This window comes from Gymnogyps californianus, chromosome 3, assembly GCF_018139145.2.
Source record: "Gymnogyps californianus isolate 813 chromosome 3, ASM1813914v2, whole genome shotgun sequence".
Classification (NCBI taxonomy): Eukaryota; Metazoa; Chordata; class Aves; order Accipitriformes; family Cathartidae; genus Gymnogyps; species Gymnogyps californianus.
In genome coordinates, this window is record NC_059473.1 from 110,963,867 (window position 1) to 110,986,904 (window position 23,038).

At 42.5% G+C, this 23,038-nt stretch overlaps 1 protein-coding gene across 3 annotated transcripts in view; it reads right to left on the bottom strand.

Moving 5' to 3' along the window:
- Nucleotides 1–22,732, bottom strand: part of ADAM17 (ADAM metallopeptidase domain 17) — a 37,294-nt gene extending 14,562 nt beyond the window's left edge. The window contains exons 1-10 of one of the 3 annotated variants that reach the window (XM_050893873.1): nucleotides 22,612–22,649; nucleotides 16,284–16,357; nucleotides 9,873–10,005; nucleotides 8,287–8,420; nucleotides 7,211–7,299; nucleotides 4,946–5,114; nucleotides 3,985–4,115; nucleotides 2,111–2,200; nucleotides 910–1,023; nucleotides 228–372 (exon numbers count right to left, since the gene is read on the bottom strand). In XM_050893873.1, the coding sequence (XP_050749830.1) occupies nucleotides 228–372; nucleotides 910–1,023; nucleotides 2,111–2,200; nucleotides 3,985–4,115; nucleotides 4,946–5,114; nucleotides 7,211–7,299; nucleotides 8,287–8,420; nucleotides 9,873–9,991 (991 nt within the window). In that variant the 5' untranslated portion in view covers nucleotides 9,992–10,005; nucleotides 16,284–16,357; nucleotides 22,612–22,649. Of the gene's footprint in view, nucleotides 1–227; nucleotides 373–909; nucleotides 1,024–2,110; nucleotides 2,201–3,984; nucleotides 4,116–4,945; nucleotides 5,115–7,210; nucleotides 7,300–8,286; nucleotides 8,421–9,872; nucleotides 10,006–16,283; nucleotides 16,358–21,298; nucleotides 21,332–22,611 lie in introns of those variants that run through there. The other 2 variants (XM_050893872.1, XM_050893874.1) reach the window with 2 other exon arrangements.
- Between the last annotated feature and the right edge of the window lie 306 nt (nucleotides 22,733–23,038).

Genomic DNA, 23,038 nt, shown 5'->3' on the forward strand with positions numbered 1-23,038 from the left:
TCTAGCCAGCTTGTTCACACCAGATAGCTTAGTGACTTTTATCCTTCCCTCTCTTCTTTTTCCAGCTCCAGCCAAGAAAACGGCCATCTATTCTATCCAAAAACCAACAACTAGAGTCTACGCAAGTAACACATCATGCTCCATGAAAGTTGCAGAAGAGGATTAAACACAAATAACAAAAACTAGCTTTCAACCCACAACTGGGACGGAAGAAAAAGAAGCCTTGCCTTTAGGACAAATGCCACCATGGCTGTTAGGTCTGGGAGAGCCAACATAAGCCAATCCAAGTGTTCCCATGTCAAAATCTTGATACGTGAAGAGATGAGCAAGGCACACGTGAGCTGCTTTCTCAGCAATATCAAAGCTAAATTGCTTTAAAGAAAAAAAAAAAAGTCAAATCTTTGTAAGACACTTTACGGTGCATATTAGAACTCTATAGATAAAATCATTTATCTAATGAGCCAGACAAGCACCTTCTAGATCTGGTTAAGTCAGAAAAAAGCAGCTGTTTAGCTGTCCTACAGAGCTGGGAAAATCAAATGAATACCCAAGTACATTGTATGCATTCATTTACATCACTTGTCTATTCATTTCGCCTTTTCACAGAGAGGGGAAAACCAAGTACAATAATTTGATGAAGGTCACAAGGCAGCGAGTCTCAGGGCCAGACATATCAGGACTGCCCTTCTGACTCAGGCCACATATTAATAATACTAATTGGTGTGTGCTCTATAATTATGCAATGGAGCCCTTTACCATGGGCTACAGGGCACATCAGCTGGTTTGACTTTACGTAACATCTACACGTCATGCAAAGGAAGTAGAGGAGTTTCATCTGTTACTACAGAGCAGCTGTATGAATGAGTAATTCTCTGTAAGAGGCACAATTTTTCAAGGGTTACAACCTACCTCTAGCAGCATTTTCACATCCCAGGCATCTTTCTTATCATCTGGGTAACTTTTTGCCATGTTGTAATGCTTTTCTCCAGGTTTTACAAGATTTGGCTCATTGTGGATGATAATCTACATTTCAAAAAGGGCAACAACAATGTAGAGGAATTTTGGTCAATTTTATAGCTACAGAAAAGCTTTCAATGTAATCTTAAATGTCTCAATGGATCTGCAAGGAGAAAAATTCAGACTCAGCATGCTTCCAACGTTAACTTTTCAGCCTCTGCTAGTTAAGATACACTGACTACATCGTAAGTAACTACACCAGCCATTTTACAGAGCAACATCAACAATTTTTAGTGTAACATTCTGCTTTGAGATGCATGTTACTCTATCAAAAAAACCCACCCAAATACAACCAGGATTTATATCTAGTATAAATAACTTCAAACCATTTCAGAGTTCTAGCTAACCAAAACATATTTTAAAGGATTGCTGCTATCCCAGTAACCTAGAACTAGTGCATCACGTTCCTTCCTCCTCCCTGCCCAATTAACTCTCCTTCCTTGTTCCTGCAGACCTTTTCCTAGCAAAGGGGCAGCTAGCTTGTACCATGACTCCCCATGTTCCACATCACAACTCTTGCAGCACTCAGAGCCAATGGATTCCTCTTCTTTTTAATGCCTTTTTCCAGATTTCTGTGCACTAACTTTCAGGAGCCAACATATAAACTGTAGTCACTACATCCCCTGCGTCCACCTTATATCAGCCTCTACACCATCATGATACCATGATGTCTAAGGGGAGTCATTAAAGCTCTTCAGGCAGGATTTGTGTTTTTTCATCTGTTTGAGGCACACGCATGCTTTGCAAGCTAAGCACTAGCCATAGACACAAACATTAAATACATCCGTAAGAGGACGTCTGATAGAAGAATTGCTCATATTCGGGGGGGGGGGAAGCACCTTTGACTCAAGATTAAATATGGAAAGATTCTCCCTGAAAACTCTTGTCTCAAAAGCTGTGAGGAACTGAAAATGGGCACGATCATTAACACCACCACTGGCGAGATGCTATTTCAGAGTGCTCCTGGCTGGAGTTAATAATGTAGGATTTGATTATTTTAGCTCTAATCCAGATAAAATAATCAGAAACCCTGATATCCAAAACATGTTCTTCTCCTTTAAATTGGAATCCCTTTGCATAGTTCAGTGAATACCTGCTCTATCTGTATGCCGTACCCATTGAAGGCTCCATTGTCCCAGGAAGTATTTCGGTAGATGTCATCTACTCTGTCTATCAATTCAATCTATGTAGAAAAGAAAAACAAGTTATTTAGTTCCGAGCTTTCATGTAATAAAGTTCAAGACACTCAGAGAAGCTGCAACATACTTATCTAGAAACACTCACTTCAAATTAAAATTGAACATCATATGGTGTATGTCACCATGTAACAGACATACTCACTGATCCAAAAACAACAGCATTTGGATCCAGAGAGTATTATCACATATCCCTGAAAATTTTCCATCATAAAAAAGCAGTACAAACTTTCCCATTTATCACTTCCATTTGTAGTGGAAGAGCGATAATATTAAGAACAAGACATCTTGGGAAACACTTTGTTCATATACTAGTTTTCCAGGTTTCTTTGAGGGGAAGGGCAGAGGAGGGAGTTGTTTTTACTGCTTTGTTTTAGCACAATGCTTAACTAGTTTAACTGACCCCTGAGGCCTGCTTCCCTCTCCCAGCCAAAAACCTATTATTTTCTTCACTATGGTTCAAGCACAAGGTTCCAGAAAGTCTCTCTTCAGTGCTGTCAATACCTCCCTTTACAAGCTGTTCTCATCTTCTTAAAAACCACCTTCTACTAAATATAAACCATCAAACTTGCTCAGAATGAAAAGTGACATTCAGAGCCATTCCGTAATAGTTTATGCTTTAGTCTTCCAATCACTGTGTTGTTTACAGTACACATCTACCCCGGAAACACAACAGTAGGTTACCCTCAGCATACATCAGATGCTGAGATAATAGCATCTCTGCGAACACATGAATTGAGGCTCTATTACCTGGGGAATGTAAACATTTCTGGGGACAGAAAGGTCAAAAAGCCAACAAATGTGGAACAGATTGATTAGCATGTCAAAGATTCAGGCCCAGAAAGAGACTCTTGACAAACAACAGACCTCCGAAAGTGGTTTCATTTGTTTTTGTCTCCAGTCCCCAGACCCATACTCTCCACTGCGCTGAAAGGCTGTGAGCAGGCGTTCTATTTCACAAAAACTTGTCAGGTAGACAACCCCATTGTACTGGTTTTGGCTGCATTACTTGGTAACCGGTACACATGATGGAGCCCTGCTTTCCTGAGGATGGCTAAACACCTGCCTGCTGATGGGAAGCAGTGAATTAATTCCCTAGTTTGCTTTGCTTGTGTGCGCAGCTTTTGCTTTACCTATTAAACTGTTTTTATCTCAACCCACAAGTTGTCTTACCTTTACCCTCCCGATTCTCTCCCCCATCCCACCGGGGAGGAGTGAGCGAGTGGCTGGGTGGGGCTGAGCTGCCTGCCGGGGTTAAACCACAACACCCATGTACAACCAAACAAATTGTTTACCACGCCTGCTTCTAATTTTATTGTTCTGGACAAAGGATCCTGGAAGAATTGGGGGGGGAGGGGGGAGTGGTAAATCTATACAAGTTGCTTTTGCCTCTCATGAGCTTTAGACATGCTTGAACGTTAAAGATGCTTGGATCATTTGCAGTGGATTTCAACATCCAGGAGATTCTAAAGCTCTGACTGGAAAAAGAAAATTTCTTAGGCAGAAAACAGCATAGCCACAAGAAGTATGTGAAGGGAAGGGATTTGTTTATAAGTGAAACTTGAAGACTATTTAACTACAGTATCACCATTATAAAATATTTTTAAAGCATGATTTAGCACTTTCCCAGGTAAAAAGCACACGCAGCCATGAAATGTAAATACACTATGTTGTACAAAGGTAGTATAAGCTCTATGTTGTTTACACTACTGAATCACTATTTTTTTCCTGCATTTATTCCAACAAATTGTAACCAAGTATATTTACTTACCAAATAGTTTATAGTGGTACTCTCTTCCCCACGGCCCATATACTTGAAAAAACGATGATCTGCCACTACCAACATCTTGCACGTGTTTTTGGAGCTCTCTGGAACTGCTCTTTTCTTCCGATGGATGCTTGCTAATGTGAACATTTTAAGTACAATTAAATAAACACCCAGTGAAACTACCACTGCTGTGTCTATTATCCTTATTTAAGACACGAATGTGAGTTTGGGTGGGGTTTTAGGGGAAGAATGGAGATGTTTAGTTTTGGGTTGGTTTTTTTTTTTTTTTTACTAGCTATTCTTAAATTTGTCTTCATAACAGTCCTCAAACTTGTTGTAAGGAAAGGAATGTATAGCAGTGAAATTGAGTTATTCAACAGATTTACCTATAGAGCTTTCATGGTCATCACTTCAGCCTTAACACCTCTCCTCCTCCTGTTCCTAGTCATTATCCCAACCCCTGCTGACACGGCAAAGGACAGAGGAAAGAGGGACCAAAAACTCTCAAAAACCCATCATAGCTCAAGATGGATTCTTTGAGGGACCACCGAGGCCGAACAGGTCCTGCTGCACAGTGCACAGAAGTACAAAGTTGTTCTAATGTTCGCCTTAGAAGGCATACCTACAGTGCTGCCAGCTATCACAACAACCACTACTTAGGCCTGATGAAATAGTTTCCTCTCCGTAGCCTACACTTTGGTAGGGCCTTTCAACAAGCCAGGAATAAACATGCCCTGGGCGACAGTTTCTTCCTTTCATCAGTTGTTGGGGCTTTTTTGGATGGGGAACGGGCATGAGGAAGAGTGCTGCTTTTTTCCCCCCCACCAATGAATTTAAAGAGCTAATTGTTAAACTAGAAGCAGCACCCCAGATTATTGCCCAGGTTCTGATCTCACTTGCTGACACAGCCAGAATTCAAGCATTTGTTTTAAAGATGCTGCTCTCCCAAGGTACGTACACTCACCTTCGTTTTGCTTCCTGTCTTCCAGTCCTTTTGGCAACAGTTCTTCTTCGTTCAACTTTAAATAACCACACACTTTGGGGGACTGCAATCTTGAGAAATCTTTAATATCTTCAGATCTGTAGACCAGCAGTCTTTCATCTTGCACGTTATCTACAAATCTCCACAGCGGCTGACAGGATAAGAAGAACAGAAATGCAATTAGTTAGGAACACAGTGAATGAAAAGACTAATTGCATATAAGTAAAAAATTGTGTGTATGTACCATCAAATCTCCACAGCTTTATGTGTACACACACACAAATGCACTGGACTATGATAATTTCACGCACAGCAATAAGTCCACTGATAAAACGACGTCCCCAAGAAAGCCAACAGAATTCAAATCTTTTATACTACACAGGCATCCAAAAATCTAAGATCATCTCAACAGAGCAGTGGCAGCCACCTGATAAGGCTGTAAAAGAGACAGAATTTTTCTTCCCCTCCAGAATATGACGAAGCTGAGGAGGCACCTCAGGCTCCTCCGCTCCCTCCATAGCAGTATGGAGACTGGCACAGCCAGGAAGGAGATGCTTAAACTATGCTCACAAATGCACTGACCAGAAACACAGGAGCTGGCAGATAACTGAGAATATCTAAGTGCACAGCAGAACACGGTCTTCACAGCAGAAGGCAGGCTCTTCAACGTTTAATAGCTAGCCAAGTCACTTAAGTGTGAAAATTTCTCCAAAACCAAAGAAAACAAGAAAAACTATGAAATCCCAATGTAAGACACTAATTCCCATAGCAGATGCATACTAATCATCTTTTTTCTTTACTGACACGTCCCTATTGTTATCTGTACATAACAGCTACAGCAACATCACCAAATACAACACGGACAGGGTCTGTTCTTTGGGCAAGGCCAAGTAGCATAGACTGCCCATGTCCACAATGCAGAGCACCTGGGTCTGGGTCTCCTCTGGCCCTTAGGCAGTGCTCTTTCAACTTCAGACAACTATTATTTAGCATACTGTGCTTTTGGTTCACAGCAAAAAGGTCCTGAAACATGAAGGCTGTGCCAGCCCAGCCGCCACGTGTCTGCAGCGCAAAACTGAGGGCACATGTTTCGCACCCTAGGGCAAGGTGTGAGGGCACCAGAGGTTTATACGAAGGTCCACAGTCTTTCCGAACAGTACAGGAGGACCATGAAAGCAAAGGCAGGCAATGGCGGAGCGGCTTTGTCCGTGCTGCCTTTTGGGAATGGCCTCTGGTGCACACCATCTCTGACTGTGCATGGGCATCGTCCCATCCAGGGCTGGTTGGGGGCCAAAGCTGACCCAGGGACACTAACAGCTAGGCAGCGTGGGCAAGCTGGAGCCTCCACGCCATTGCCTGCCTTTATTTAGCTGTACAGATACAGCCAGTGAGGAGCAAGGGGGTTGGCTGCATGGAGAACCAAGATATGCTTACATTACTCTGGACCACAAACACAAAAATGCTTTAAATCACAACCAAACAGCTACTATATGCTCTTACTGTAAAACACAAGCACAGCGGTTTGGGTATTTTAATCACATTTTCATACTTTAACATGACTGGATTTCCCAGGTTTACCCGTAATTCTGCATATCCTTGGGTTTGGAGACAATTACAATACCCATATAACACTCAGCCATTACTGTTATTCAGCCATTCTAATACAGCTTGTGTCTGGGAATATACTGCACTGAACAACTCATTAGGATAGTCTCTAATTATATATTTGTTGAATACTTTTTTTAAACCAATAGTTTAAAATAACACAAGCAATGAAAACAGTGAAAAACAGAAACAAGGGAGCAGGGAAAAATACCAGATTTTCAAATAAAGCTCTAACAATGGGAAAAATTCCAAGATGTAACAAAGCCAAAATTTTAGAAAGCTCAACAGACCTCGACTCTGCTCAGAAGGCTGCACAGTTTGTTATTGTAGAGGACATGATCACCACTAATTACCAACGTTATCCATTTCTATTTCTAAAACCCCTTCCTGTTTAAAACATACCTTCTCCCTGATGTATCCAAAACATGCAAATGTCAGAGAATGTCACTCACTAATAAAACGCAGCACTTGCAAAAGTCAAACTGGTTTCACATTTCTCTCCCTCCCTACTCACCCCAAAACAAACACCACCACCAAGTCTATTTTGAGCTACAGAGGTGTCAATGTGCCTAATTAGAAAGAGAAACACCCACAGGGAAGAGAGATGATTGCTTGAATATAGCTTTCAACAGTAAAGCATACCTCAATATTGTACTCTTCTCCATCAGTATTGATTCTCACTGTAAAATCTTCATCCCCAATATGTGCCACAACCTTGGAATTATGCTCTCCTTTAACGTAAGCAAGGAAAAAATAAATTAATTCAGCTCTATTTGCGTGTACTCCTGCACAGACACTGTTTGTTGGGGTTTTTTAATTGTTTCTAAACTTCAAGCCAAATTACCTTCCTCAGTCTCTGAAGAACTGTCCAGTTTAAAGAAAAAAAAGAAATGAACCCTGCAATCTTAACTTCCCAACGACCACAGCCATCAAGACTCAGATTTAATTGATAATTTTGCAGAAAGTGTTGAGATGGCTCTGGGGATTAGTAATGGGGCACAGAATATTTCTGCCAACAAAAGCAGCTTGCATCTTACTACTATCAGTCAGCAGTTTCATGGCGTCAGCCTACATTCCAGTGGAAAAGACTTTCACCACATCACATAGGCAACATAAAAATCAAAACAACTCAGCGGAAGCATTAGTGCTGGACTGAAGTGGAGCAAGATACCCTTTCTTTACAGAACAGTAACCTGCAAAGAACCATCTTAAAGTCTTTTAATGTAACAATCTGGGCAACACTGCATCACCACCACCTGGGCTTTGCGTTCTGGGACAAGGAACACTCAAGTCCTACATTCCAGCTGGAATTAAAGCTACCATCATCATTTAGGGGAAAAAAAAAAAAAAAAAAAAAAAAAAAAAATCACAAGCTGCTGCTTTGCTGCTTGAGTAAATTATACCTTTGTGTTCTGCCAAACTAAACAGAAGAGTCCTATCTTAGAACTTCGGTGCAACAGCTCAAAAAAAAAAAAAAAAACCCAACAAAAAAAACCCCACACCCAAACACCAACCAAACCTAAAAAAAAACCCCAAACCCACCATAAAAACTCCACAAAAGCAAAACCAGAAAACCCGAGGGGCATGAGAATTAAGTTTACTTGTATGTCCTAACCATATCTGATGAAAATGAGGGCAATACACCATTTACTTTGGCCAAGAGACTCGTGCAAAGCTGTGCTTTCTCAGCACTGACACACAGTCTAGTTCATACTAACCAACGACATGTCCAGTGAAAAAGTCTTGCCATTGAACACGATACTCCTTTTGCTTGCCTTCACCATCCACAATTAATGCTTGAAATTTTTCGGAAAAGTGTTCAGCAGTTGCAGTTAAGTATAATTTAAAGTGCCTGTAAAAGAATTTACTTCCATTTATTTTTAAGCAAAGTATACACATAACAGATACATCCACTCTCCATTTTACTGAGGGTCCAAAAGAAGTTAGAAAGCATTAATTCCGATAAGGAGGCTACAAAAAACATATACTGTGTAATTCATAACTGTAAATATTTTTAAAGAATCGAAGATGTTTAATTAAAAAAATAAAAAATAACCCCCTAAATCCAAAACAGTCAGTTTGCTCATGATGCACCTTCTCCATTTGCAGTCAAGCAAAACCAGTTACTGGTAACTATTTAAAGAAAATCAGACCAAGGAATTTGTTCATCTATTTTAAATTAAATTATCTTAAAAGTTCCTGTTTTCTGAAATAATACAGTCAGAAGACCATAAACAGAAATCTGAACTCTGTAGATTTTTATGATATATTGTCACAAAAACTAAAGGGTATCCCAAGAAGTAGAGAACCTTCTCTGGAAGAAGCCTCATGGGCTCCTGGTTTATGTAGGCTTTGGGTCAAAGATTTCTGGTACAGCCCTCTTCAATTATTCTGTAATTATCATTGGCAGTATTGCAACCTCACCATAAAGTCAGGATGCACAAGGCAGTGCAAAACAGGGACAGCCAGACATTTGATCCCGTTAACCTTTTATACTTGGTACTTAAAAATTACCCCCTCCAAACATTTAGAGATTCAAAAAATATGCACCACAACTTGTATGACAGTTGTAGTTGTAGATGACAGATGGGGGAAGGCACATAAGACCTCAGTAGACAAAGATGTCAGATGAACAAAATCGACCTACACTTGTTAATACAAAGCGTTATTCTTACCCTGCTCCCCTATTTTAGATTCACAATTTCAGCACTCATACCTGTAAGGCACTTTTCTGACACTCAGAATAAAATCCCTACAACCTTCATGCCTGCTCTCTCCTACCTTTCCTCCTCCTCTCACCTGTGCTTCTATTTCCCATCTTATAAAAAAAATGATTAAAAGAAGTGTTTTATTGAATGGGAAATTTACACTCAGTAGGAAGAGGATTAAAGCTCCATGAAAAAAAATACAATAAATCTCTTGGGCAACACACCACATGCACTCCCTAAACTGAAGGCAGAAATTTTGAAGAACCAGAGGACAGTCAAGAAGTATGACAATGTTGCCAGATGAGGTATAAGTGGGATCCAACCCAATCAGTGGAAGTAATCTACATGAAACTAAAGCTAAGAACAAAGCAAAAGAAATCTTAAATCACTGCCACTTCAGCAGAGTAATACAATGCAACTTATTTTTCTGTTTCCTCTGAACCTCTCTGATGTCATACAACCATACAGATCACTAACTTAGAAGAACTGGCCAGTTATGACAGAAAACAAGATAACTATTTCTGGGTTTGGAACTGCACATTATTCATCACAAACTGAAGGAAAATATCATGCTATTTCATTGCTGATTTAATTACCTTTGCAGGGCTGAAAAACTTAAGAGCCTCTCTACGTGTGTCTCAGGCTGGAGGTCCCTCTTCTTCAGTGAGTGTTGCTGGATGCTAGACTGAGAAAGGATGTCGTAGTCTGAAAGCATGGACTCAACTGTGTCTGGAAGAGCAACAAGGAAAGTTTTAGTTTCAAGAGACTCTCTCTTTCACAAATGCACACATAAAACAGCAAAACAGAGCCTCTCATTTCAATAGCAAGACCACAGTTCACTCTAATTTTAGGATAACTATTGTACATTTCTGTAAAGGTGCATTTTGTGTAGGCAAGTAGAAATCATAGTGCAAGACAAGACATGATCTGAGAGAGGCAAACAAAGAATTTAGTTCACTTCATATAGCAAGTTTTTAGCAACCAACCCATCATTTTTACTCCCACAGCTCTGCAGAGCTAATGCCCTCCCTGACTGCCCCCCGGAAACTAAATGGGGGAGAACATCCCCATTTCTCTGGAATGAATCATTCTCCTCACCTGCTGGTCCCCATCCGAGTCTAAGGAAGAAAATAATTTAACCTAGGAAACTTCTACCAAATTCACTGCAGATCAGGAGTGCATTTATTACCTTTCTGTCCAACAGTAGCCAGAAAACAGATGTCTACATAGCATAATCAATCAGAAATAACTAAGGAGGCACCTCATATGAGGCACCTCCAGGTACCCTGGTTTCCCAATACCTCACCACCACACAAAACTCCTTTGATTTCCCTACTCAGAACATGAAAACTTGTTCAGAGGAGGGAGACCAAGGCCCCAACCCCTATGGGGAGCAGCATACACATTACAAATACAGGTCAATATTCTGCAGGTGCTTCCACCATTAACAAGTGCACAATACCGGCTGCCAACGGTGTTTGACTCTTGCTGATAAAGCCTCCTGCTGCTTTGTAAGGCATCCCTTCTCCTGGAGCACCTACCCACGCTCCTCCTCGCTGGAGCACCCACCACCCAGCAAGACACCTGACAACCACCTTTGCTTCCATCAGTGTCGATCGATTCATTTGCTATTTACAGCCTTAAATAGATGCCCTTATTCCCACATCACCATCTTCCTTCTCTGCCAGAGGTGTTCACTCTTTTCACTGCACCAAATGAGGAGTCAGCTGTGTTTTACAAGAGGCAGAAGTGCTCATCCAGTCATTCTTTATTAAAAAAATTCCCATTTTTCCCCTCCATTTCCAGTTGTGCTTCTAAACCAGACATGATAGCTACCAAAGTGGGTTTTTATTAACAAAGATGGCTTTCCACTTCTTCAGAGCCCCTGATCACTAGCTTACCCCACTCAGCCAAGTAACCTCATGCATTTTATTGGACTTTAAAGTAAGCAGCACCACTAGTAAGCTGAGTTTTACTGGCTCTTATGCAACGAGCCAAGATTGCCAACTTGAAATCTAGATTGGTATAGCTCCTGAAATCTCCCCCCCCCCCCCCCAAACCTGACACTCAGTACCATCATTTATCCCCAAATACATGCCTCTAAAGCCCAAGAAAGCCCTTAAGAACAGGTGCACCATTTGGGCCAAGACAAGCACCTCGCTTTTTCTTTCGCGAGGGGTTGGGTGGGGCGAATTAACCACCAGTGTATGTGCACACATGTGCTTGTGTACACTGGAAGTGAGGGAGCTGCAGAAACAAAGATGACACTCACAGCCCTCTTAGCCCTGCACCAGACCTACTAGCAAAGTGATGGATAGGCGACACGGCTGCCTTCTCGTGCAGCAGAAGCCACCGAGCAGCGGCTCCCAGGCTTCTCCCTCCCCTGCCGTTGAGCAACACAGGAAGGGCAGTGCAGTTGCAATTTCCTGATTTCTGTTTACAACCCACAAGTTGAGAGCACCTGCAATCGATTACCACGCATTTCAGGTTATATGCAAAGGCAAGTTTCCACCACCTTCCTTCGTGTTGTGGTTTTTTTCCCCTTATGTGCCCAGTTGCTGCATGCCAGGCAGCGCCTTCATCGTTAGCTTGCCGCATGCTGCAGAGCTGGTTCACTAAAGCCATGCAGTGAGCAAATACCTAAAAACCCCCAAAACTTCCCTCTTCTTTAAGAAGTCCATTATAATTCATTGCTTATGGTCTGACACCTGTCCTCATCCAGAACCACCTGGGACTATAAGGACACGCAGGGAAAATAAAATCTGAAAAAAAACCTCATTAAACTGTCTAGTCCTAAATTCTTTTAATTAAACCAGAGATTCCTTCAACACACTCAGCTAGAGCAGACCCCTCAATTAAAATGAATGTTGATATACAGGATACCAAACGTTGGTTCGTGATACAGAGCAAGTGTGTGGTATGTGGGCCATGAAGTAAGAGAGGTGTGGTACCACTGCTGCGCTACTCGGGGACTAGTGACACGGGGACTTGCCAAGCACAAGGTCTGCCCAAGAGGCGCAACCCCGGCTGCAAAACACTACTCCTTCTGCCCCTCTCCACCTCTGTCTGCGAAGTACAGCCCAGAACCAGGGGAAGGTCATGCCAAAGAGCAAGATGCAGCCACCACTATGGCCAGACAAAATGTCTCAGTTTCATGGCAAGAGAACTAAGAAGTCTGCTAAAGAAATTAGGTTTTTTTCTTTGGTAGGCAAGGAGAACTTCAGAAGTCCTGCTCCACCTCAACACACACAAACACCCTTCTGGAAATGCCTCACAGAGACATGGGAAGGGTAGTAAGAACAAGACCTACAGAGCTGATGAAGGTGAGTAAGATGATTCTGTCAAAGTAACAAATGAAACACAGGACACTCCTAGTTCCCGTAACCCTGAAACAAGAATGCACTTGTTCATATTTCCTCTTGCCTTTCCTAAATTTGTTTGCTTTTAATTTTACTTGCGACATAAGTAAAGACTTAAGACATACTGCTGCTAGACATAAATCTGTGAACTAATTCAAGTATCAGACAGATGTGGAAAAAATATATTGGTAACACACTCAAAATTTTTTCTGTAAAATTTTCATACTGTGAAAATGAATCCATGATCATGGCTTACTGAAAATAAAAGATGAAGTGTCATTATTTTAAACAAAATACAGAACTGTACAGAGTCCAACTGTACAGCATTCTGTGGATGGGAGCCACAGCAAGCATATACTCGACTAGTTTTTATTCAAGTTTAATAATCTTTCTGGCATTCCTTCCTCATTATCTTCACTATGGTCCAAGAGTCATTTCCCACAGGCTTCAACAGCACCGAGCTGACTCAGGTTTTCCCAAACCACTTTCCTACAATTCCTTCCCTTCCGGCCCCTCCTAGATTTCTGCATTCCTCTCCTTTTGGAGGACACCTTAATTTCATCCTGATATCCCAAATATTTATTTATTTATGATCACCAGCCTTCACCTCATTGCACCTTCTCTCCTGGGGTGGGACCTCCCCAGAACAGACACATCTCAGGTTTGTAAGAGAAACAGGGAAGGAACATTAGTGACAAAGATGATACCCCAAAGCTCTTGAGAAGAAATCCACAGCAGTTACTCTTCCTCTGCCCCCAACTTTGAACTCACCAACTATTTCCTCCTTTTCTTTCACCTCATTCCAAGGCTAAAAGCTTATTGCCACTAGGCTTTGCAACTTAACACAGGAAAGTATCTTTTAAATAAATTATGGGCCAGTATGCATTGCAGCAGGCTACTCCAGCAGCAAAGAGCTCAAGAATGTGCTGGGCAACAGCTTAGCTCACTGAGTTGGAGGCCACTGCATATATTTCAAAAGAAGATGTTTTTCTTCAAGTGCTCAGCTACCAATTCAAATACCAATGGCATCCTTCTCCAACCAGCTCAGCTTTCACAAGCAGAACAGTAAATTCCCATGAACTCATGCCCAATCTATTGCCCGGAAAGCAACAAGTAAATGTGGCAAGTCAGCCATTTCATAAGCATTCTTTTGCACTGCATTATTTATAGAAAGGTTAAGCTTATCTAGTAGCATGAAGTTTTAACCCAGAAAACATAATTAATATTTTTAAAAATTCTCTTCACAATTATCCCATGATAGAAAATGTCTCTACTTCAAACACAACATCCAACAATATGTTAAAAATATTACTCTCAGGATTTAAAAATGACCACAAGAGCACCAGAGGGGTTGCAGGAATGATTGCAGTTATTTCTCCAACCATCCTGAAGGGAATCAAAGCAGAAATAAATCTCCTGTCAAAAGGCACTGGGATGGGATGACAAGCCTATGGAGAGTAGTCCTAGAACAAGCACAGCAAACACACTCGGGGAGGATTTTGCAGTGTGACTGTTAAATCACTGGCATCTCCAAGACTGAAAAAAGGACTCCAGCCTGTATTTTGTGTGGCACTCATTGATTACAACCCAGGTACTGATCTCAAGCTGATTTCCAATGGGTACCAAACACCTATCAAAAGCTTGTGAGCAGCTACTAACAATTTTTCTGATTCAGCCGGGGAGTGACTGAATGGTTGAAAGGCTCCATATTCTTTATTGTTACTATTTATCTTTTTATTCTCCAAATTATGCTCTTCTTCATACATTAAAATATTTTAATTCAAGTAACCAAATACAGTTACTTCAAACATAATTCACAGCCTCAGTCAGAATTTGGACCAGGAAACACAGACTGGAGTCTTTCCAACCTTAACCATATGAGCTAAAGCAGGTCTCCATCACCCTACATAAAACAGCTGCCCTCATGTTTGTGGTAACAGCCGGTTACTCGCTGCAATATAGTGGGATCGTTTGACTGGAGCACCATTCCAGGGAGTGCTAATGGAGAAGGCCAATATATTCATAGCTCAGCTGGGCACACAAAAGGGTCTTCACCAGGCAGGAGGTGATGCAGTCATGCCTAAATGTTTACAGGTACCTTCTCTTAACAGTTTACACTGCTTTTAGGAGACTGTTGATGAAGAGGATGTGTTGAGAAGATCCATCTGTGGGAAAGCTGTTCCATAACAGCTCATTACATGTGCTGTTACATCTTTCTCCAGTACATCTGGTACAGAGCCATTGCCAAAGACAGAAAACAAAGTGAATTGAAACACTTATCCCAGGCGAAATAGCCCATGCTTTTAACAGTTTAGATAAATCATGTTTACTTGTTTCCCCCAAAGAGTGGCTGCTGTTTTGCTCATCAAGTATACGTGAACAGAAGAACTTGTGTGAGAAACTGGTTCAACGCAAGAACCAAATGTATGTCACACTGCTTATAAACCATAACAGGATAAAGGTTTACACTCTGTTTAAACACATTTCTAGACAAACCTGTTAGTAAGAACGGCCAGCCACGTCAGCATTGCCAAGTGTTTTAAAAGGCATGTTTTTGACTCAATCCTAACTGCACCAAACTTGCTAAACCACGTGAGAAAACAAGGTGCCCGAATTCAGTTAGTCACCAGCGCAGCACAGACAAAGCCTCAGGGTACAGTTACACAGACCTCGCATTGGGAGGTAAGGTAGGCTGCCGATTTACTGTCTACCAGCTACTTCATGGTATACTTTTCCTGTAGTTACACAGGGTAAACTACTCTCTACTTACCACACATTCAGAAGTGCCCAGTGATGAATACCATGGAAAAGCCAACAACTTACAAAACACCCTTTAGCTCATCTCAGGAAAAACTTGTTCATATAGCTGAACCCTTATACTACTCCAAAGTTTTTTCCCTACAGTAAAATAGACATCTGTTTCTGGATAGTGTGAATATTTCCTTAAGAGTGCAAATTCTGTTTAGCAGAAGCCGTACAGATAATTAAACTGCTATTTCTGGTGGTTTTGAATACAGCTGAATACCCCCAATGGCTCCTACCTGTTACCTCACACACTTCCAACCTCACAAATCTTCTCCTTCACTAAACACATCTTAAATAGGGACCAGTGAGGAACAAAATTTGTTCTGTTGGATCTATTTGATTTAATAACTCAATCTGTCCTATTAGTGAAAGCAGAAAGCACTTTTTGAAAAAATTTTTAAAAAAAAGCAATATCTTGCTCAAATATTGACATTATAAAAAATAAGGAAGCCCACTGAATTAACATCCTCATATTCAAAGTGAAACAAGGGCAATACAGCTGTCTCATCTTAAACCAGAAAAGCATCATATGACTTGATGCTAAAAAAAAAAAAAAAACACCCAAAAATCACATGCTTTCATATATCCTGCAGACAAGAACAGCCAAGTCACAGGATGTAGTGTTCTCTGGAAACAGATCATTTGTCTGGCTCTCCAAAAACTGTCAGCCTCACTACTGTGCTTAGATACCACACTGCAAAATCCCGCTGTGTCACAAAATAAGTTTGAGTGGAGTTGATTCTAGGCAGATACTAATTACTGTCTGGACTACACTTGTGAGACCAACCCCTCCTCCCCATCTGACTGCATCTCTTCTCCTTGTGGATATGACTTTGGACTCACTCAGACATGACCTTCCAAAATTCAAGGCACGTCACAGGTACCGAGTGGCAGAACTTCACAATTTCAGTAACGATCTGAAAAGGTGAGAAAGGAAAGCAAGGAATGCAAGGGATACCATGTTCTTGTTCAACACCTCAGTAATTACAGATCAACATCAAGTGGGTGGCAGCTATAGGTGCCTCCCTGTATAACAGAGCCCCCTTCCCACCCCCAAGTCCATGTACCTACGTAGGTTAAAAATGCAAGTATCGAGGAAGAAAAAAGTACAAACAATGCATATTAAGAGCAGCACAGGAAGACAAGGATGGATATTGTGAAGAGATGCAGGGCACGAGTGACATAAATATGGGCGGTATGGTCGCATACATCTGCAAGAATAAAAGACACCAGGAAAACCATCAGAACCATTGAGAGGGTTGCAGGATATCCCCAAAACAAGCAAGTTCGAGTGTGGCATATCAAATCTGTAGAACAGGACAGCAGGATGTACTGCTCTTTGTTAAAGAAACCTGGCTCTTGGTTAACCTTTTATTACACACAGCAAAGGACTTCCCTTGATCAGTGTGGGAAACAGGCAAACTTGGACTCCTGCAGTTTATAAAAAGGCTGGGAGGGGAAAAAAAAAAAAATCAACCTGTTTATAACAGAAGTTTATATTTAACTTCTAGCTCAAAGATAAATCTCTACTGACTACTAAACACACAATTAAATCCTGGTGTAACATTAGAGTGCAATCAGGAGAACTCTGCACCGAAGAGCTGGCTGGCTGGCTGCACTTCCTCGCTTGGCCCTTCCAGCCACAGAGCAGAAAGCCACGCTGGGGCTTCTGCACACAAACAAAAAAATTTCAGAGTAGCAGAAGCGTGAAACTGAGATGAGTCACTGCTGCTACCAGCAATGAACAGCAGCGGTGCAGTTGTCAGCTTTTACGGCGGGGGGAGAGGAAAATAAAACCACCCCAAATCTTAAATGCAAACAAGAATTGTACTTTTTGGCTGCTTAGACATCAGATCAAATTGGCACTACTGAAAACCAAACTCACACTGAGCGCTTGCTTATGCTACCATTATAAAAATCTTGCAATAGTTAAGGGTAATTCTTAATAATTAGAATTTAATCTAGTGTTGACATTCTTCACTTTGTTGACTTTGAGTACTTCTCTCAGGAACTACACTTTTATCACATTTTCTTTTTTTTTTTTCAGTTGGAAATGGAAACATTGACTGATTCACATGAAAAAAAGAAAACAAACCGGAGAAAAGTACTTTAAAACCTTGATATTAAGTACCTCCACAGAATAGATTGCCAATCCACAACACAAAAATCACATTGATAATTTGCATTCACTAAGGCCATGTCTACACGAAGCATTTGCTGTTTATATGGAGACAAAGTGTACAGAAGACTTATCTTTACCACTTAGCCTGTAATACCACCTATGGAAACACTGCATCTACAAATTCCTGCAATGATTTTGAAATAATCCTGCAGCATCCCGGGCAGGTATCACGTGCTGCAACATACTGCTATTAGGCTGCATGTTCTTAGATTCTCCTCCATGCGGTGCATGGTGAGATACACACGCAGCCTTCAGCTTATGGAGTCAAACTGCAAAACTAGCTCAATCCAAAATAGTCATCTTGCTTCAAAGGACATTAAAATGGGATAAGAAACAGTAATAAAAATGGCAGACTATGGTAGGGAAACTAGTCATTTGGCCCTTACCTAGGTCTTGCCTTAGTCTCCAACAGATGCTTCAGTCCAGAAGGACTAAGTTTAATCTTGCATAAGGATTTTGTCACAAATTATCTCACTGCACACTCTTGACACCGAGCTAAACTTCCAACCCCTTAACTCTTCAGCAGCCAGTTACATTCCTGGCCTTCCGGACTTCCTGCATTTTGTCACACCAAGTGTGAAGTAGAATTCAAAACTGACTGCGAATGATTTTATGCTGCCCTCTGTATCACTCAGCTCCCGCAGTTTATTCATCAACACCACTATAATTTGTTTTTTTCACTCTACAACTTGTAAATTCTAGTCTTTTGATGTGCATTACATAGGTTTGTACCGAACCGTTTATAATGGGTCATTTCTTCAGCTCATGCAGTTCGTTTTGAGTTCTGCATGGTATTTCAGCAGTGTGGGGAAAAAGCAATTCAAGCCCAGGTTACCTGCCTCAGATTTCATTAGTGCAATATAGCAGGTAGAATAACACCACCAGTGAGTGATTCAAAGAATATCATCTGCTGAGGATAGGAACAGCTATCTTATTTCTTTTAGTTCCCTGCCTAGCTTGTGATAAAAAGATCTCATTGAAAACAGATAACAGTAGAGTAAGACACATTTTACATATAGACTCTATTCTGGGCAATCTTTGATACATGCTGCTTAGTGGTAGCGCACTACTAATACCACTATGTTGTACAACAGATTCAAGCAGTTCTTTAGATATATTCAGTGATATATTCAACAGCACTGAAGCTGGGTATTTGCACTGTTATTCTTTTCAAGCATATTAAGCCCTGTTATCATTCAGATACGTCTGAGCTCCAAGACAAACAGCATTAATATTTAATAGTTATAAAAGGTTATCTTCAGAGATAAACGACAACAGAGAGCAAAATTTTAAAAGAGTTGACATTAATTTTTCAGAGGCAAAACTATAGTAACAGTCATTGTATTAACTAGCAGAGTCACACTTCTCCCAGAAATTAATCCCTGCTGTCAACATTATTAAAAAGAACACTGCTTCCAGATCATCTAAAGACAACAAACTGAGGTGGACACCATCCTACCTTCATCCCTCACCTTGAGCACAACCACTACCACCTCCCAACACACAGGCCAGGTACTTGGACAGTCATGCTGTGAGCTAGTCTGGGGAGCAGATTCCACAAACAGAAAACACCCGAACACAGACACCATACCCCTTACCAAAAAAGAAAAAAAAAAAGAAAAAAAAAAAAAAAAGGCAGTTAGCTTCTAGGCAGCTTAGCTCCATGAATGCGCTCACAGGAATGGGGAAGGGATCAGAAAGCTGAGGCCAGGATTGTGGCAGTCCCAATTTAGATCAGTTTAGACTGCTGGAGCACCACACCCTAAGATCACTTCAGCTGAAAAATGCTGGGAAATGACCCATGTCTTTTTATCTACTTATTCTATTCTTTGTCAAATTCTATTTTTCACTGTATAATCATTTTTTTTTCTTTCCTGAAAAACTAAACTTTTAGAGAAGCAAGCAAGAAAGTTCTTAATAGAAATCACAAATGGTAATCCTTGAAACTTCCTTAAAGATACTACTCGCCAGAAATCTGATTTCAGTTCACAAAACTCAAGCTCTGTGGTTAAACAGAGCTCTCAAAATAGCAAAGTTGAAGTTATTAGAAGGAAAAGACGGTATTTCAGAAAACCAAGCTGTGTGTAAGATGAGGACAACAGAACTCCAGCAAAAGATGAACATAAAACCACAGTAAAGTAGGCAAAGATATTTTGAAGAGCAGCTTGTAAAAGGCATAAAGCTAATACTTGAAATAGCTTTTATTATATCAAAAGAAACAACCCAGCCAAATAATCAAAGGCGCTTTGAATAATGCCATTCAAGGGGCAACTTGAATCTGTTGTACAACAGGTCAATATGGAAGAATTATTCAAGTAAGCTGCAAAGATGACCCCAAGAACAGATGCTAAAGGCTAGTACCAAAAAGTAAGAGAATAATTGACCTTAGCATTCACTGCAGAGGAGACTAAGAAGGTCCCCAAAAGCTTGTCTTGATAGGATGAATCTAAAGACTTGCCTCCAGTCAAAGACTCAAGAAAAGGGGCTTTAGAACAAACTAACAAAATGAGCAGTAAGTCAACAGCACATGAATGTATTAACCCAAGAGTTATAAAGCACAGAAAAAATGAAACTGGTCAGCTACTAACCCTGGTATGCAAGTACGGTGCTACTAACCCTGGTATGCAAGTATGGTGCTACTGGTCTTGCTGCAGGTGGCCTGAAAGGTGGTAAGTGCAGGACCAATTTCCACTCCAGATATCATCTAGGGGCCTAATCAACAAATACGCTCAACTTCCCTACCTGACAAATGGGTAATAGTAACACCAACAAAGTGTGAATTACTAGACCTGTGGCTAAATAAGATACTAGGGAAGTAGTGCCTCATATATGTTAAGAGTTCTGAAAGGATGAAGTGTGTCGATAAATAACACAGTTAGTGGAGCACACCTGGATTTTTCAAGCTCCCTCACAAAATGCTTTTATATATTTAGTTTACTGAATGACAGAACAACAAAATGCTTGATGAAATTCAATATGTGAATAAGTGCGAAATAACATGAGAAAAAGACCTCCTCGCTATATCTGCACAGCAAAGTATTTTAGCATAGTTATTACCACTCAAAAATTTTAAAAGGGAAAAAAAAAAAAAAAGAGATCTTGGAGTGACTATTAGACAACAAAAATAAAAGGCCAAAAAACTACTCAGAAAGAAAACAAAACCAAAAGCATTCATCAGTATAAATCCATGGTACCTTTGTATCACAAATACTGCCTGCAGTCCTGGTCATACACCTCAAATGAATAAAAATTAAAATCCAATACAAATAGAAAGTGTAAAAACAAAAGTAACAAAGACCAATAAAGTCATTTTTTCCCATACTAAGAATTATTATATAGACTAAGATTTTCCCCCTCAAAAAAAAAAGAGATTACAAAGGAGACAAATTACATAGGTGTGTAAGTCACTGAAGGTGTAAAGAAAATGACTAGTTCTTCCATATTGACTATTTCTGACAACAGAAATGGTCAAAGTTTAGAAGCAGAAGAAAGGATTTTTTCCTCCATGCAGTATTTTATAAAATTGAAGAGCTCATAGTCCAGGCATGGCGGTACGGAGGCCAAGAATACAAAAGCTATCAGATAAAGATTATACAAATCATAGCAGATAGGTCCTTTAGAAGGCATAAAAATTTGACAGCCCAAGATGCAAGCTCTGTTTGAGGAGCTCCCTGACCTGCCTGACGTTGAAAGGACACGCTGTGTTTGTTCTGTTTCTGTTACGCTTCCTGAAGCATCCACCACTGAACCCTATCCTTTCCAGTCTCCTGCAGTCACCAACTGCTGATGTCTGCACAGAACCACAAGTCCACCTCAGGTGCAGGAGAGAAGGACAGATGCTCAGCCTGGATGCCTGTCGGGAAATCTGCCGAGAGATCTAAGCAAGGAAAGGGGACTTGAAGCAGTCACCACTGGCCACACCAACTGGAGACAGGACATCTGACTAAGACACAACCACCACCTCTCGCAAGAGCTCATCTGCCATTTCAGTGATAAGCTTTTGCTTATCGAACACAAGTTTGCAATTTCTTCACTCCGAAGTAAAAGTTCAGATGCAAAACTAAGTTTACGGAAGTTAAATAAAGCAACAGTTCTCCTCCGTGTTAAGCTTTCTAGAAGTCACATTCAGCTCCAATAGCTTCAGGCTCTCTCTGCAACGGTGACTCTCCAACCAGAACTATGAAGGGAAGCCATTTATATGATTATCCTGCCGTATTATAACGCAGACTCCTGTGAGGAAGACTCTTTAGCAGACCTCGAGTGTGAAGACAAAGTGGTCTCATCACCCCCCTGCAGAGAGCAATGACCCCCAAACACCGCCCATCAGTGATGCCTTCAGCTAAAGGGGGACCACCACCACACCGGGAGGGGACCGGGCCTACACGGTCTCCGGGGACCCCTACGCCCTGGGCGCTCCCCAGCGCACACCCACCCACTCGGAGGCAGGCACGGGAGCCGGCCGCGGCCTTGCCCACCTCCACGGGCCGGCCTTCACGCGGGTGCTCAGCCAGGCCACGGGGTCCCCAGCTCCTTCCCGTGCCCCACTGCACCGGCCCTGCCCCACGCCCCTCTCCCCATTCCCCCCACTGCTACCCCTTGGCAGAGGTGGGTGTGCCCCCCCGCCCCACGGGGATGGTCTCTCCCTACCCCCCCGCCCCTCGGCAGTGGTCTCTGCCCACCCCACACATTGCCCCATCACTACCCTCCGGCAGAGGTGGGTGTGCCCCTCTCCCCCCGCCCCGCAGCAGTGGTCTCTCCCTCACCCCACTGCTACCTTTCGGTAGCTGGGAGCCCCTCTCCTACCCCCGCCCCTCGGCAGTGGTCTCTCCCCATCCCCCCCCCCCCCCCGGCAATGGTCTCTCCCCACCCCACACACCCCACCGCTACTCCCCGGCAAAGGCGAGCGTGCCCCTCTCCCCCCGCCCCGCAGCAGTGGTCTCTCCCTCACACCCCCTCCCGCGGCTGCCGTGGTCCCGCCCTGCCCCTTACCGTAGCGCTGCCGGCGCGGCGGGCGCCCCAGCGCCTCCAGCCCGCCCGGCCCCCACAGCAACACCAGGGCAGGGACCAGCCACAGTCGGAGCCTCATGGTCCGGGCGCGGCTCCCTCCTGCTCCGTCCGCCCGCTCGTTCGTTCACATCCGGTCGGGGAAACTTCGCCCTCCGCCCGCCCCGCGGCCCCTCACGCCGTGCCGGGCCCGCCGCCCTCCTGGGCCCGCACCCGGAAGCGCGGCGGCTGCCCGCGGAGCATTGTGGGTGCGGGCGGGGCCGCCATCTTAGGCGGCGGGGGCGGGCGCTGAGGCGAGGCGAGGTCCGGCCGGGGGCCTGGCGGCTGCGGGGGCGGCCCGCCCTCGGTGAGGCGTGGGCGGTGTTACCGCGGCTGCTGTCTCCAGCAACGGCTGCTCTGTGAGGGCATGAGG